This window comes from Poecilia formosa, unplaced genomic scaffold, assembly GCF_000485575.1.
Source record: "Poecilia formosa unplaced genomic scaffold, Poecilia_formosa-5.1.2 Scaffold337, whole genome shotgun sequence".
NCBI lineage: Eukaryota > Metazoa > Chordata > Actinopteri > Cyprinodontiformes > Poeciliidae > Poecilia > Poecilia formosa.
This window is the reverse complement of record NW_006800276.1, coordinates 62,809-80,184: the sequence shown is the minus strand read 5'-3', so window position 1 is coordinate 80,184 and position 17,376 is coordinate 62,809. Positions and strand designations below refer to the sequence as shown.

General features: G+C 38.5%; 1 protein-coding gene across 2 annotated transcripts in view; it reads right to left on the bottom strand.

Moving 5' to 3' along the window:
- Positions 1 to 8,353: 8,353 nt before the first annotated feature.
- LOC103152945 (uncharacterized) overlaps positions 8,354 to 17,376 on the bottom strand; it is a 14,019-nt gene continuing 4,996 nt past the window's right edge. Inside the window, exons 3-10 of one of the 2 annotated variants that reach the window (XM_007573653.2) lie at positions 16,750 to 16,847; positions 15,548 to 15,642; positions 14,554 to 14,770; positions 11,846 to 11,961; positions 11,117 to 11,228; positions 10,295 to 10,496; positions 9,182 to 9,508; positions 8,354 to 8,885 (exon numbers count right to left, since the gene is read on the bottom strand). In XM_007573653.2, the coding sequence (XP_007573715.1) occupies positions 8,750 to 8,885; positions 9,182 to 9,508; positions 10,295 to 10,496; positions 11,117 to 11,228; positions 11,846 to 11,961; positions 14,554 to 14,770; positions 15,548 to 15,642; positions 16,750 to 16,847 (1,303 nt within the window). In that variant the 3' untranslated portion in view covers positions 8,354 to 8,749. The remainder of the gene's footprint in view (positions 8,886 to 9,181; positions 9,509 to 10,294; positions 10,497 to 11,116; positions 11,229 to 11,845; positions 11,962 to 14,553; positions 14,771 to 15,547; positions 15,643 to 16,749; positions 16,848 to 17,376) is intronic. The other variant, XM_016661611.1, reaches the window with a different exon arrangement.

The window sequence follows — 17,376 nt, the reverse complement described above, 5'->3', positions numbered from 1 at the left end:
TTTTTTTTATTTTACTTTTTGAAAGATGTGAAGTGAAAGAGAAGAGAAAAATGAAAATTTCCTTGTCTAATATGATAACATGTTACAGAGGAAAATCTGAAAATCAAACAAAAGGGTTGGAGACACTGAAAACTCAGAGTTGAATTTAAATGCCCATCAATTTCACAATGCAAATTGTTTTCAATTATCAATCACATCCATATTTATAATTCCCGATAAATCTCAAGATTTCTATATTTTTTCTGGCAAATTTTCACATTTTAAAACTCAGAAATGTCAAAGTTTTTTTCTAGAAAAGTCCTGAATTTAATTATGGTTTTAGGAAATTGCCTGTTTTCAATCTAAGACATTTTCAGGTTTTTGCTAGAAAATCGTTCCTTTTTTTGGCTCTTTCTTTCGATCTTCAACGGCCCCTTATTTAATCTCCACTTCCCAGAAATTTCAACAATATTTTGTTGTTTGATCAACAGAAACATCAGTATCTGACAGCAGAAACACACTGAAAGGTAACTATAAAGGATCAATTCCAGAAATCCTAGAAAAATTAAATTTAGCAGAGTTTTAGTTTTTCAGGAAATCAGAAACTGAAATTATTCTGTCTGCCCCAACAAACTCTCCCAAGACTCTAAGATAAATATTTTATTGTCCATTTATATGGTGAAATAAAACAGAACCACACAGCTGACCATCACTGCAGGATTACTTTGGGTAGAAACATTTTTAACTGTTCCTGGATACAAACCTTAATGTGCCACATTGTAAACCCTGCTATGTCCTAACCAGGGCCGATCCAAGCCTTTTTGGGGCCCTGAGCACGTTTTCATTTGGGGCCCCAATACCAACATGTCAACACCAGATGCTTTATCGTTCCTAAGCTGCACTAACTGTGTAACACGGCTTCTATCATTTGTAATTAGCTAACAAAGTAACGATGTTATTATGGCTGCTGGTTTTAACTTTACTGATGAAGAAAACAACAACAAACAAAAATAGGATTTTGAAAAGCAGACAGAAGTTTAAGTGTGTCACATTATTTTAACTCTCTGAAAGTATTATCTGATAAACACTAAATTCACAGTAAACGAGTTAAGAAGTTTAATGTCTTATATTTCTAAAACAGTGGCAAAGCTAACAGCAGGAAGAGATTAAAATATGTACCAACTGTAAAAATGATATAGAAATTGTTTTTCCCATTTTTAAGTAGTGATTAGTTTGTATTTTTCAATGATTTTTGTCATGTTAGCTTTTGCTCTTGGGGGCCCCTAGTGGTCTGGAGGCCCTAAGCAGGTGCTTAACTCGCACATGCCTTGGGCCGGCCCTGGCTCTAGTACTGTTTGAAGTGAGTGGCAAGGCTGCCCAGTCCAGCAGCAGCGTTCACCAGTGAGTCATGAAGCTTTGGGCTGGAAAGTTTCATTGCTTCGTCTGCGGAGCGTTTCCACCCACCTGAAGATGAGGAGCAGCAGCATGAGGCAGAGGATGATGAAGGTCAGGCTGGGCAGCAGCCTCCTCAGTAGCAGCAGGTCCAGAACTTGAGTCATGGAGGGTCCAGAACTGATCCCAGCTCACACCGACTCCTGCTGCCTTCTGGGTGCCGGTGGTTTGGGCTGCTGGTTCCCAGTGGGCGTGGCTGGATCGTCAACACATTGGGATCAGCTGGTTCCAGTGTTCCCAGCATCAAAACTCACTGGACTCTGGGTCAGACAGGGAAACAGCTGGTTGTTTGCTAATTATTTGCTGCTGTTGCAGAACAAACCAAATCAGCTCCTTACACTGTAAAAACAAAAATAAATTAACTGGTTAAACACTGTAGTTCAGCTAAAATAAGACAAAACTAACAAGTAACTTTTCAACAAGATGTAGGGGCTTGTTTTAAGTCAACAATCCTTGAATATTGATAAAAGTACCAGTTCAGATTTTTTCACTTATAGTGTGTGTCAAACTAAAGGTCCAGGGGCCAAATCTGGACCGCTGTAGCTTTTTACGTGGCCCTCTGGCCTACAAATTTCATAAATATGTCCCTCCAGTGTTTCACAAATTTACAAAATTCACACAAAAATCAACAACCGCCCATATTTTTCTGATATTACTGCTAATTTTTCTCAATTTTTTTCAAAAACATTGGGTTTAAGCGACAGCTGCTTCGATCTGAGTTGCTTGAGTTATAGCTTGTGATAAATATGGCAAGTAATAAAAAAATCACATCACACATTAGCACAAATATAGTAAAAATCTCCAAATATTTATACAAAATGCTGGAGGGACTGGTGAAAACACTTATTGAATACCGAAACAAACTGCTATTTATTAAAACTATAATATTTATTTGCAACAAAAAATGGCAGAAGTTGAAGAACTGAGACTTTGGAACGTATCCAGATGTACATCGCCTAGATCCACTCCCTCAATCTGGGAGATGTTTGCTGTAAATGTCTGACTATATAATATCAGAGTCTTAATGTTGTAAATTTATGCCTTTAATGATGGGAAATTTAAACATGTGAAATTCTAATGAAGATTTTTTTTTATAAATATGTGAAATTAATCTGGAAATTCCAGATTAATTTCACATGTTCATAAAAATGTTTCCAATTAAATAAATGATGTGGATGTTTTTAATAAACCTTTAAATTTGAACCATTTGTACTCAGTTTGCAGGTCACTAAAAGAACGCAGGCCATCATTGTTCATAAGGTCTTTGAGGACATTGACACCCTTATCTCTCCACCGAGGGAAGGAGAATGGCTTGTTTCCAATGAGGATGGAAAAGTTATTAAATATAGGAGAGTGTTTATGCCATTTCAGGTTGGTTTGTGTGATTCAGCACTGAATGACAGGTTCTAAGAAGAGAAGAAATTATGGGTCCTAATTGTGATTTAGCTTCTTTGGGAGGTATATTAGAATATATCAAGTCCTCCAGCTTGTATGGTTTGGATAGATTTTCTTCAGTTGGTTTCCAAGAAACAGAGACCTCAGGATTCAATCATACAAGCAAAGATCAGCGCACAAAGGACCAAAAATACATCTTAAAATTCGGTGACCTAAGCCCTCCAAGTGTTTTATCTCGTTGAAGTGTTCTCACTTTCAAACGAGGTTTCTTCCCATTCCAAATGAACTTAGATATGAGAGAGTGCAGCTTGTCCCAGTAACCTCTTGGCGGTGCAAGAGGAATCATGGAGGAGTAAACGTTAACATGCGGAAGAACATCCGTTTTATTTACCGACACACGGGCTTGTAGAGAATTTGGGAGTTTTGACCAGCGCTGTAAATCTTTCTCAATAAGGTTAAATGCACTGGAAGTTGTGTGAAGCTAATATGAAGTATAGAGGGAGAGATGTCAATCCCGAGATATTTAAAATGGCTCGCCACTGGGATGGCAGATGGCGGGGGGGGGGGTTGGTGTGACCGAATTTAGATGCAACAATGACGACTTGCTCCAGTTAATTTTATAACCAGATAGTGAGCCGAACAGATCAAAGATGGATAGTAGATGTGTTAAAGAGGACCCTGTGTCACCAATATAAAGTAAAATATCGTCTGCATATGAAGATATGCGATGCTCGATGCCCTTGACTGAGATGGGCAGAACTGAGGGGTGTTGTCTGATTTTCTGGGCCGGCGGTTCGAGGGACAGGGCAAAAACGTAATGGGGAAAGGGGGCAGCCCTGGCATGTGCCCCTTAGTAAGGGGAATAGAGAAGAACAGGTATTACCAGTATACACCATCGCAGACGGGTTAGCATACAGAACCTTTACCATTTGGATAAATTGCAGACCTAGCTTAAAATTGTCCAAGGTGGCCCAGAGATAAGGATTAGGTCTGTCAAACACTTTTTAAGCATCGAGAGACAAGACAGAGCATGGGGAATCAGTTGTCTTTGCTGCGTGAATAATGTGTAGCAAGCGCCGTAGCTTGTCAGATGCCAATCTGCCTTTTTATAAATCTGGTCTGATCATTATGTTGATACATAATGCCGAGATCTAGATAAATAGCTTTCAAGTCGCATTGCAAGTACTTTCGCATAGAGTTTGACATCCCCATTTAAGAGGGACAGGGGTCTGTAGTTACTGCATGGTGCTGGGTCTTTATTAGGACTGAGAAGCAATGTGATTATTGCGGAATTGATACTTGGATTAAATGAACCTTATTAATCATATCCAGCAATGGTGGGCCGAGTATATCACAGAAGGCGAGGTACAACTCTGGTGGGACCCCGTCCCAACCTGGGGATTTACCTTTCTTCATAGAGACAAAGGCTTCTTTCAACTCTTTTAGCGTAATGGAGGCACTAAGTTTTCCTGAATCCTGATCAGTAAGAGTAGGGAGCTGAAGATTCAGAACAATCTGCTCACATTTTCCAGCATTCAACACTACTTCAGAGGAGTAAAGGGAAGAGTAATAAGTTTTAAATGGCGAGTTAATTTCGCAGGGTTCAGTTAGGGTACCGGTAGGAGATTGAATGGCCATGATGTTGGAGTGTTTCTCATTCTGTTTCAGTCTTAAGGCTAGTAAATGGCTTGGTCTACAGCAGGGGTGCCCAAACTTTTTGAGAGCAAGATCTACTTTTTCTCTCACCAGCCGCCTGAGATCTACCTCATGACACAAAGACATAAAAATTGCAAATTAAACTCTATTGACTTATTTTATATGCAAATATGCATCAGTTGTAGCAGAAATAATAAAGTGACAGAAAACCTGATGCAGTTTCTTCCTCAGTGAGATTCTGACACTGGGAGTAGGTTACTGGTTTCTCAGTCAGAAGCTGGTTGCAAACCAGCAGGTGTCAGTCAGTCATGGCAGATTTGAAATTTGGTTTGATGACCTCAGTATGAGAAACTAACCAAAGAGCCCAGAAAAGGTAAAGGCAAATCTTCAGAAGTCGGGATATAATTAATTTAATTTCACATAATTATCGCTGTAGAATTAGTTAAAACTTAATGAAATATATTTGTCCTATTTGATGTTTGTTGTGACGTATACTCACATACGAACGAGGTCATTAGTCCAAGTTTGTCGTTTTTTGAATGTTCAGAAACTGCAGCGGGTGTGATGAGCCACAGCAAAGATAAACAAAGGTAAAACAACCCGAACAGGTGATCAACTCTAAACCACTCCTACCTTTTTACTTTCTGTCTCTTTGTAGTTTAAGCCACCCGTTGCCGTGGCAACCGCCTGCGCCCGCAAGCCGAGCAGAGATTATGTTAAAAACACAACATTCAGTCCGTTACGATATCAGGTTTCCAGGCGTTATATTTATTCCTCGATAATTAATAAGCCTCTCATGAACACAGCGCTGGTTGAGTAGCTAGTTTAAACTCCTGCTCTGCTGGTCAGTCGGTCTTTGAGTCGCTTTTTTTTCTTTTTTTTTCTGTTAATGGGACCTAAACGCACCGAATTGCGCAACACCTTGTTCAAACAATAATTACTAAGATTATTAATTTTAACACATCTCGGTGATTTTTTTTATAATTATTATTTTTTTAATGAAGCTACAAACGTTTAGGATCTTAGTGAATATTTTTGATAAGCCCGTCAGAAGAGGAAGTGCTGCTCTCAGCGTCCTGGTGGCGATCAGATTGTCACCTGCCGAGATCGACTTAAAACCTTCCGCGATCGCGATCGCCGTATTGGGCACCCCTGATCTACAGCCATTAAAATAATCATTCCTTCTGGTTTTATGAATTAGGAATTCGGCTCTTTGTCTTCATTATGAGTTTAACTCTGTTCTAGTCACTGATATTTTCCCCAATAGTTCGTCATTGTGTTTATCCTGTCTTTCTAATTAAAGTTGTTTAAGAGTTTCCTCCAGTTCACCTATTTTCTGAAGACGATTTTTCCTAAGATGAGATGAGAAGGAAATTGTTGTGTTTTTAATTGATCCTTTAATCTTATCCCACAGAAATCTTGGATCCTCTACCACACCAGCATTGATTCCTATAAAGGTTTTTAGAGTGCTATGAAAGATTAGGTAAATTGTATTATTATCAACTATTTGTTATACTGTTTTATATGTTCTTAGTTTATCTGTTTATTTGATTTTCTTATTTGTTTTAGTTATATCTTTTAAGAAATGTTTCTGTATTGTTAATCACTCTGATTTCCTTTCTCAGAGGGCCTCTCTGAAGAAGAGCAGAGACAGCAGCTCTTCACAGAACGCCCTGCTTTTGACCTCTTAGATAGCTATAAAACCATCGCCGTTAAGATTCACAACTTGTCCTATTTGATCCTGGGTCAGGAACTAGATAAGCTGGTGTGAGATAGATTGTGTTGTTAGTTAGTGATAATCTTGGGGCTGTGACTGTGTGATGAAGTGTTTTCCCCCCTCCCTTTAGAGTTACAGCGCTCTCTGTGATTAGGGATCCTAAAGACAATAAAAAGAGAGGGGCAGGCAAATGTGCTTTCAGAGCGATAGGAGATTGTAACTGAAAGCACATCTCTGTCTGTTCTCCTCGCTAGTATTCAGAATCTAACTTTCTCTAGTCTTTCCTGTGTTATTTTCTGTGTTTAATAGGTGTCAACTCTGACAGAAAGAAATTGCACAACTCTTCATTTCTAAGAAGTGATATATTGAATCGCCAACGTGAAGCTTTGGAAGGGATGTTTCTAAGCGTAAGGTGAGCGATACAATGCTGTGATCCGATAGCAAACAGGGTAGATTAACTACATTATGAATTACAGAGAATGAATTCGTAGATACTAATAGGTAATCTAACCTGGAGAAAGACTGATGTCTGGCTGAGTAAAAGGCATATTGTTTGCAGGTGGAATTAACTACACGATATAAGTCTACAGATCTTAAGTGTGATTCAAGTATGAAAGCTACATCCACTGAGTGCCTACAAAGAAAGTCTGAACAGGCTGCACGCTTCATTTGCCCATTTAGTCCATTAATGTTCCAGCTTATAACATGGAACTTCGTCATGTTACAGAAAACATATTAAAATTTGCAAGATACAGTGTAAGAAAATGGAAAATAATGCAACGATTCAAAGATGCAACGTATAGACAGTGACAACCAAACGAGATCCATAACCACCCATAAAACCCTGTCGCCGTAGCCCCAAAGCTCTCCAAAAAACATTGGAGGGCAGAACATCCATAATATAACATTTAACTTAACAAACAGCTCTTAAGGAGCATAGAAAACCACGAAACACTGGACTCGTGATCCTAGAGTAATTTCCTCCAAAACCCACAGATCTCCCTTCTTCAATTAAATCAAGAGTTTACCACTTTATGTTATTATTCAAGTAATGTAGGTTTAATTTTAGTTTAAATCTAGTAATAAGTCCAGCAGGACATGCAAATATTATAATCAACAAAACAAAACACTCTGGGGTAAGGAGGCTTCAGTCCGAGCCGCATTTAGCGTGGCAGCGGTTGAGTTGCCATGCCAACGAGACTAGCGGCGGGAAAATCTGTATTCACCCCAGCCGCTAGTAAACAGCCAATCAGCATTCAGTATTCAAACGAGCTTCACGCGAGCGAGATCCTGTTCTCTGCTAGCCAACCTGTTGGCTAACGATGGCTACTTTATTTGTCAAAGTCTTAAATGTGCAAGAAAGGAGCACAATGTTTTGCTAACACTACAGCTACAAACCAAGCCCCAAAGTTTCACAGGTCAGTAAAAGGTTTAAATAAAAAGAAAATATCGAGAGAGTTGGGAGTAGGTCAGTTATGTTCCCTTCAACAACCTTAACATGTTGTGCTGCGCAGTTCGGTGTGTTTCGGTTCAGGTATGTAAATCCGCCACTTTGTCCTCCAGTGTAGCCCAGTGTGCAGTTAGTTTGTCCACCAATGTCGAGAGGCGATAGTCATGGGGCTTTGGGTGGTTTCCATACAGGCTGAAGTGTCCGCTCGGGTGGTTAACATCTCAGTCCGAAGCTCAGCGACCTGTTCTGCCACCATAGCTTGTGTTTTGGTTGAAAGTTGAGTGACTACTTCCTTCACCAGCGCGGGAATGGCTTCCTTGATAGCATCTGCCACAGCTAGCTTTACTAGCCTAGCCAATTCTTCGTTGTCAACAGAACATTAAGCTGTTATTGAGTTTGTTTAGCTGAATGTTTCTTAGAGGATGTAGCCATCGTTACCTACTAGACAAAAACGTTGACCTAAAGATCAAATATGTGGTAAAAACAATAATGGAAAAACTGAGCCGTGATAAACTACATCTCTCGCCGCGGTCACGTGACTCCGGGATGCTTTTATTAAAGTCCTGAATGTGTTTTTATTATCGGATTAAACTGGAAGGAACCGGTTTATTCTGAACTGTGAACAGAAACGGAAACAAACCGGATTGTTTGAATCTTTTCTTTGCACCAGTGTTGTGTTGGTTTTTTTACTCTGAATGCCCAGATTTAATAATTTAGCTTTTATTCACATTAAAGTACCCATCTTTACTTTAACAAACTAATATTTACAATCAACAGAGACAAACAAAAGTTTAAAAATAAGTCAGCAGATGTTCCTTAACTACTGTAAGCTTTTGACATTTTCACAAGAAAAATACAACAGTAATTATACTGTAAACTGCATGGTAATGTGCTTTATGCATTGCTTTGAGCAAATAAAAGCAAATTAAATGTAAACATGTTGTTTTTTATAACTACTCCTTCATATTTACATTGATGCAATTTATTAATTGATTTGCACCTAATTAAATAAATACATTATAAGTGTAAAACACAGTGGCAAATTGTCCAGATCTTCAGTGAAACCTTAAAAGTGCAATCATTGTGGGAAGACAGCGGGTCTACATGGCATCCTTAGGCAGCAGCCCATTGTCTCTCAGAACGATGTTGACGGCAGAAACCAGGCGGCTGCTGTACTTCAGCAGCCGGCCATCGTAAATCAGCTGCTCCGGCTTCAGCTCCGTTTGTCCCCGAGGCCTGCAGCACAAAATACAATCTGTTACGCTTTGCTGCCCTGACTCTGCAGGACAAAATGCAAACGGTTACCGCCTTTCTGCTCTCTGATTTAATAACAGCTTCTTCTGCAGCATTACAAAGGGATTTATTCAAAACAGAGATTTTTTATGGATTATTTAAAAAAAAAAAAGATTTAAATTTTTACTCAATTTTAGTCAGATTTTCACTGGAGGACTGCATTTCCCAGGGTCCTTAAGATATTTGCTAACCGCCATAAAAAACAATGAAGAAGAAGATCTAAGACGACATTAGCTTACTTGACGTGGTACATCCGGGCTATCCGCCTGTCGGTCCAGGCGCAGCCGCCCTGCGACCGCAGCACTCCGTGGACGGTCACGCTGTACACGGACCGCGGGTTGGTGATGATCTTGTAGTTGTTGAAGACCGGTTTCCGTGGGGCGGGTTCGATGTAGACGTGGTTCAGGATGTTCACCCCGGATACGTTCTGCCAGCGGTCCAGCTGGGGCAGCGTTTGGGGCGCCGGAGGAGTCAGGGCAAACTCACTGGGGACCCAGTTGTTCTCAAACTTGTAACACTTGTTGACGCCATATTTTCTCTCCAGGAGCGGCAACAGCTCCACCCAACTGGGAGGAAACGGTAGAAAAACAAGAAGAAACGTCATCAATTAAAGATGTGGCAGAGTAGAAAAAACTGTAGTCAACAGAGCTGGGTAGTAACTAGTTACATTTACTTGAGTAACAGTTTTAAAAAAAAACATTACTTTTAGGAGCATTTTTACTTCTACTTTTTACTTGAGTAGTTTTATTATGAAGTGTTTCTACTCTTGAGTAAAATTTCTGGATTTTCTACCCATTGAATGAAGAACAAACATGTTTAACCAGAAATTCACCAGACAGACACACACCTGCAGTTTCTGTTAAAGTTTAATTAGTTTTCTAATGATTTGGACAAATTTTCTTTTGCCTGATTTTATTTTTTGTTACTTATATGAATTATTGTAATTTTTGTCTTTAAAATACCTAAATTTCCTGTGAACTTTATATTTTGACGATATTTTAAATATTAAATGATTTATATGTTGATCATTTAGTACTTTTTACCAAATACTTTTTCACCCTTACTTGAGTAATTTCTTGCTACTTTTTACTTTTATTTGAGTAAAGTACGTTGAAGTAGTGGTACTCTTACTTCAGTATAGTTTTTAGTTACTCTACCCACCTCTCTGTGTGAATTTTATCAAGTTTTGTCTGAGTCCGCCCTTCACAGAGGGGTGCAGTGCGAGTATTCGGACCGGTTCCATGAAACCGAACCTTTGCTCGCTGATCGTCTCGTTTAGCTACCAGCTCTGTTCCTCTGTCTCTGCTCTTCGGCCTCCTTTCAGTGTCTGATTGTTTTCGACAGGATCTCACCTGTTGACCAGCTGCGGCAGGATGAGCTCGTCCGGGTCGTGCAGCGCCACGTATTTGGACCGGTACATGGACCTGTACAGGCAGTCGTTGAGCGCCGGGATCTGACCGAAGTAGTGGATGTCACCAGGATCCTGATCAGGTTTAGCGCGACGAGAAACATTCAGATACTTTGACAGAGACCAAGGAACCACCTCCACTAGACCTGGAGACAGACAGGAAGGTGGACGGTTTGGTATTTTGACTGAATTTATTCTATTAAATCTACTTCTGATGTGTTTGCAGCAGGGGGTCCAAACTTTTTGCCACTTGGGCCAAAACTGTGGACTCAAAAAAAGTCATGTAACCAAAAAAAAACAACGTAAACTTAAGCAAATAAAGGATGCTGATTTTTATTGCAGATCCAAAACCTGAAAGGGATTTTTACGACGGTGTGTTAGGGCCATCAAACATAGAAAATATGGAATAAATTCCTGCCAAAAATTCAGAAATGTTGTGATTAATCTCAGAAATTCAGGATTTCCAAGTTTTTCTTTAGAAAAACTGAAAATGAGATTTTTTTTTCTAGCAAATGTTTGTGATCACTCAATTTCTGAGTTTTTTTTTTTTTTTGGCAGAAATTTACTACAATGTTTCTACTCTATTTGTCAAGAAAATAAGTTGAACAAAACCACCTGCTGTGGCCTAAAATGATTCAAATGACTGGTTTCCCTCACATTTTAACCGCATCTAAATGTTTTGTCGTTTTAAACTACTGGTTGACTGATGTTGGAGTTATTATGGGATGTTAATAAGGACTGACAGATGCGGGTCAGCCTGCTGGACCTTTGTCGGAGTAGTAGTCCAGAACGCGCTGCGTTTCTGCGCTGCAGTTCATCTTGTAGATGACGACTCTGTTCACGCCCAAGAACTGCAGCATCTCCAGACTCTGCACCAGCTGCAGCACAAAACATGTACTGGTGTCAAAACCTTCATTTCCAAACAAATTCACATTCAAATTACATAAAAATATAAACGGAGTGAATAAAACTCTGACAGAAATAACTGTTATTTCCCTAAAACAGATCTGAGTGTTGGAGTGAAATGAAATCCAGTCAGAACTGGTTTGAAAAATAAAATACGATTACACTTCCTAGTTCTCATTTTTAAAACTTGTTAAAAATAAAGTCTTTTCAAACGTCTTTGTTGACATATTTTAGTCGAATAAAATGGAGGAAATTTATATATAAAAAAAATCTGGTGAAATCTGAAATGACTACAAATGACTAAATTTTTTTTGTTTTGACAAATTAAATTTAAACAAATTTATTATGTTAAAAAAAACTAAATACATTTATTTAACAACAAATGAACAAATAATTTGTTGTTAAATAAACAAATTATTTTATTTTATGAACATTTTAGTCAATTTAATAAATATTAACATTGTTCATGATTTAAAAAAATAATTACGATTAATGAAAAGTTTTAGAAGAATAAAATGTTAGTTTGGTTTCTGAAGCAGATTTGTCTCTGAAAACGGCTGACGACCTTTGACCCCTTGCTGGCCGGTACCTGCAGCACGTTGGTGTAGTTATACATGGTGGAGAAACAGCTGGTGAAGGTGTAGGGGAAGCTGGTGAGCGCTCGCTGGTTCCACACCTCCAGGTACTCCATGTCGGACTGATCTGCTTCACATGAGCAGAAAACACGCCAACAACTCGGTTTTATATCAGAAACCAGCTGATTTTTATTTCTTCCAACAAATCCTTCAGATTTAGATCAATCCTGTTGTAAGATGGTATTATTGGTGCAGTGTGGCTCTTTAATGTACATCTAAACATGAAAGTATCAATTTTATTTATAAACTGAATACAAGACTAAAATAAAAGCCAAATTGATTAAAAGTAGAAATAAAATACTTCAAAACAAAGGGGAAAATGCAATTAAAAGAAAACAGACATGAAGAAAATCCTGACAACATGAACAACTTGAATTTGTTAAGATATTAAATCTCAGCTGATGTTTGATGAGTAAAAGAAAAACTCAGCAGTACATGAGATAATTTCTCGTTTTGGTTTTATTTGCTTGGTGTGAAAAGATTAAAGACTGAGGGTGGAGAAATTAACCTGGTGAGGGCGGAGCCACTTACTGGGAAACCAGTTTGGTGAGTCAAAGCATCAGGATATTTTAATCTAATGTCACCATGGCACGTCTGAATAGGTCATGTAAGTTGTGGTTTTAAACACATAATTCCCAGAATTCAGTTTTATCTCGGCTCAGGGAAAAGAAAGCTGGCATCTGTGCAGACCCCACACATCCTGGACACAGATTAGTTCAACATTCCCACGACAGAGTGATGTTTTCTAAAAGCAGCTGCAACAGGAAGAGTTTCTGCCCCCTGGATGTTTCTCTGATGAACACAATGAACTCCTGACAGCCGAGTATTCAGACACTCTGGGAAACAAAACAACTCCTCTAAACTTTATATATTTGTATTAATGTCTAAACGCTGTGAGCATCTGGACCCAAAGTCACATTTCAGCAAACGATGTCGGCCAGTAAAGCTGATAAAAAAAAATAAACAGGACCTGTTACAAAACCAAACGGTATTTACTGATCTTAACTGCATTACTGTCATTGCAGTATCTGTTCTGTAAATTCAACTTAACTTGGTTTCAGTGTGAAAAACGTCACATAGTGAAGGTTAAAATAACGTCACACAGGGGTTAAAATAACGTCACACAAGGGTTAAAATAACGTCACACAAGGGTTAAAATAACGTCACACAAGGGTTAAAATAACGTCACACTGAGGGGTTAAAATAACGTCACACTGAGGGGTTAAAATAACGTCACACTGAGGGGTTAAAATAACGTCACACTGAGGGGTTAAAATAACGTCACACAAGGGTTAAAATAACGTCACACAGGGGTTAAAATAACGTCACACCTCTATTTACTCTGGTACGTTTCAGACTGCAGCTTTGACAGCAGGGCAAACTGTAAACTCGGTGTTGCTCTGTGTCGAAACTCCCATTTCGCTTTGGGAGTTAAATAAAGAAACGCCCAGTTGGAACCAAGTCAGCAAATTTTCCCGACTGCTGAGTTTCGAAAGCTCTTAGGTTTCTGGCACAAACTCAGACACTCCAGATGGCTAGCCAGCCAGCTAGCATGTAGCTTCTACTTCATACCCAAATATTCATTATTTACATGTTTTCTCCATCAGTGACGAATAAATAAATCATTTTGACATTTGGAGGCAAAAGATAAAAATAAAATACACCTGTCTGCTAGTTTGGCTAACTCAAAAGTTTTCACAAACACTAATTATGTTGATGTTATTTATTCAAATTCAATTCAAAATACTTTACTAATCCTAAAGGAAAATTAAATATGAATATATATATCAATGTTTCTTTGCAAGATTACATATTTTGGTATTTGTCTGATGCCAAGTACATACAGGGCCAATATCAACAATACCAATATTAATTATTTAAGTATAATATAGCACCAAACTTCTGACCTTTAGGGGGCTTTGTGTTTTTTGCCTTTTACTTATTTAGCTAAACCCTTGAAAAGTAATTAAAAATATGTACTTACTCAAATTTATTCAGCCTTAAATTAAGTTTTGATTAAAGTTTGTTATTTTTTAGTGTGAAAAGAGGCGCAGCTCTCATTTTCATTAATGTGGCAAAAATAAATGAACTCCAGGCTCCATTCAGCTGCCAGAAAGCAATATGAAAATATAAAAGTACAAAAATATAAATATAAAAATATAAAAGTGCGAAAAAAAAATACAAAAATAGAATTTCATGAGGGAATCTGAAATTAAAGTATGGATATTTCGGATCGATCAGCTCACCTCTTACATCTTTACAGATTCTAACATGGTTTTAATGAACATTTTTGATAATTGCTGAGTCAGTTTGAATTCCATTAAATTAAGATGAGGCTTAGGATTAATTTTTCAAACAGGAAAGTTGTGGTAAACAAATTATTTTGTTCTGAGTCATGTTTTCTCTGTCCTGCTTTTCCCCCTTGTTTTTAAAAACCTGTTTGAAATGAATGAATAAATAAAATAAAATAAAATGTTTGAACACCAGAACAAAAGTTTAACTCTTTGGTTAATTATGTTTCACTTTCCACATGCACATATTTTCACTTAGAAACCAATAGTTGGTCTTTTACCAGTGAATTTAACTTCCTAAATGTCACGTAAACAGACTTTTCGCCGTGTCTGAGTTGGTTAACAGAAAACCCCATGCAGCGCTGCGGTACCTGGGTTCCTGATGGCCGCTGAGGTGACGGCTACGTGGGTCGGCGCCTGGCAGGCCGGCGGCAGCGGGCAGGAGACGTCGGCCGTCCCGTACGGAAAGCCGAAGTGATCCCAGTGGATGTCGACGGAGGCTCTGGAGACGTGAAGCTGCTCCCTGCAGCGCAGGCTGCACTGAAGAGACACTTTCTCTTTACGGAACATGATGGCGATAACAAGAACCTGACAGAAAGAGGTTTACGGTCAACTTACCAAATAATTCGGGCATCTGCAACGAGACTCGCTACCTAAAAGTCCAGCTTGATTGAGGAAGTTTTAGCTCCTCAAATGTTACAAAAACGTTTAAACATTTTGTCTGACATTATCTGTAACCATGACTACGGTTTATTTAGTAGAAGATAAATCGTTGGCTAGTTTAACAGTCAGGTTGTGGCTTCACTGCAAAAAAATCTTACCAAGTTTTTTGTCTAGTTTACAGTGCAAGCAACTCGGTTCACTAAATAAGACAAAACTAACTTAAAAATAACTTCAACAACAAATTCCTGTTAGGAGCAACAGCGAGGAAAAATATTTTAATAAACGTTAAAATGCACAGACTGCACTGCAAAAACATACATTTTTACTATGTAACTTTTGTTTAGTTTCTAGTGCAAATATCTTAGTTTACTAGAAATAAGACAAAACTAACTTAAAAATAACTTTTCAGGAAGAAATATGAGCTTGATTTAAGTTAATAATTCCTTAATATTGATTGATATTGGCAGATTATTTCACTTATAATATTTTCTCCATGTTTCTAGTGAAATAATCTGCCATTGGAACCAGAAGCTTTTCATCAATATTAATAAATTATTGACTGAAAAAAAGCTCCTGTTTATTGAGAAGTTGGTTTTCCATATTAAGGTAGAAATCGGACCAGAACTTCTGGATCAGATTCAGTGTTTTGTGGTTGTGACGGCGGTTCAGTTTGGATGCTGCAGTGACTCTAAACCAGCAAACCTTTTTTGTTCTGGTCCGATGCTCCAGATAGGCGGATATCAGCAGAGTTCTGGAGCCGTTCACTCTGACCAGAGAGGCCGGTTGTCCTCTGAGAACTGCAAGAGTCAAAAAACAAACTGAGAAACATCAGAACAGAAACGTCTAAATGAACCAAAACAGCGAAGAACCCAGGAGGAGCGGTTCCAACTGGAGGTGACCGGACCCACATGCAGACCAGAGGGGCAGCAGGGCCGGTCCAAGCCCGTTTGGGGCCCGAAGCAGATTTTCATTTGGGTTCTGAACTGAAGATTTCGTTATTATGGTTAGGCCTGTCACAATTACATGTTATGCTGGACGATAAATTATAGCGATAAACGATAATATTGTTGTTTTGAGACAATTTTCAAGTAACATAATTCAATATGTTATATTATTATAACATATTAATGCAATAAATTGTTCTTAAAGATCAATAAACTTTAAATTCAAATGAACATTTCACACTGGAACTAGAAAACAGTTCAAACTAAACAAATAAAATGAATTATGAAGTCTCTATAAACTAAATTATCCTTCAAAGAAAATGGCTATTTGAGATTAAAACACCAGACTGAAGACTTTATCACCCAGTTTCTGGAAGAAAGAGAAAATTATCGAATTATTTTAATTTATCATGTATTTTAATTTATCATGCAATCAATTGATTTATTACTTAATGCAACAAGCCTGATTATGGCTCTTGATTTTACCCTTAAAGGTGCAGCAATTTTTTATAAAAATGTAATTTTAAAATGCAGAGTGGCACCTAAGTGTGGCATATTATTTTAACTATTTGAAAGCTAATAACAAACTTACAGTGAAGTTAGGAAGTTTGATAGATTAACCTATTATATGAGTACCAACTGTAAAAATAATATATAAATTGTTTTTCCATGTTTATTTAATGTTATTAAATGTTTTTTCCTGTCAGCTTTTTGCTCTTGGGCGCCCACTGGTGATGTGGAGGCCCTTAACTCTCATGCCTTCCTGAGGTCAGGGGTCAGAGTATCATGTTTAGCTCGTGTTAGCTGCTTCTTTCTCCACTCATGATGAGCTGAACATGCTTTGCAAATCAAATCATTTATATACCAGCTGCTCTGCATGTGAGTCAGGTTTCTCTGTCAACAACCCTGGAGGCTGCTGAGTCTGAGAGGGGTCAAAGGTCAGATAAATGTGTGACTGACCTTTGAACCCTGCAGTCATGTTCTGAGCAACGGTTGGAGTCACAGACGGCTGCAGGACGGGATACGTCAGAGAGCTGATCTGAAAAATCCCGTCTGACCTGCAGAGCAGCAAAATGCCTTCACATTCATGCAAAGTGAAAAAACTCAGCTATCATGTGAATCACATGGAAGAAACAAAACAAACATTCAGTGAAACCTGCACACAATACCAGCCGACGTTAGCAAACCAGCCAATCCAGACAGGACATTTCCTTGGTGCTCCAGAGCAGAGATAAGGCAGACCGTATATGTTAGCTTCTGACAGACTGTAGCTGCTAGCTTCTGACAGACTGTAGACGTTAGCTTCTGACAGACTGTAGACGTTAGTTTCTGACAGGCTGTAGTCGTTAGCTTCTGACAGACTGTAGTTGTTAGCTTCTGACAGACTGTAGTTGTTAGCTTCTGACAGGCTGTAGTCGTTAGTTTCTGACAGGCTATAGTCGTTAGTTTCTGACAGGCTGTAGTCGTTAGTTTCTGACAGGCTATAGTCGTTAGCTTCTGACAGGCTGTAGTCGTTAGTTTCTGACAGGCTATAGTCGTTAGCTTCTGACAGGCTGTAGTCGTTAGTTTCTGACAGGCTGTGGTCGT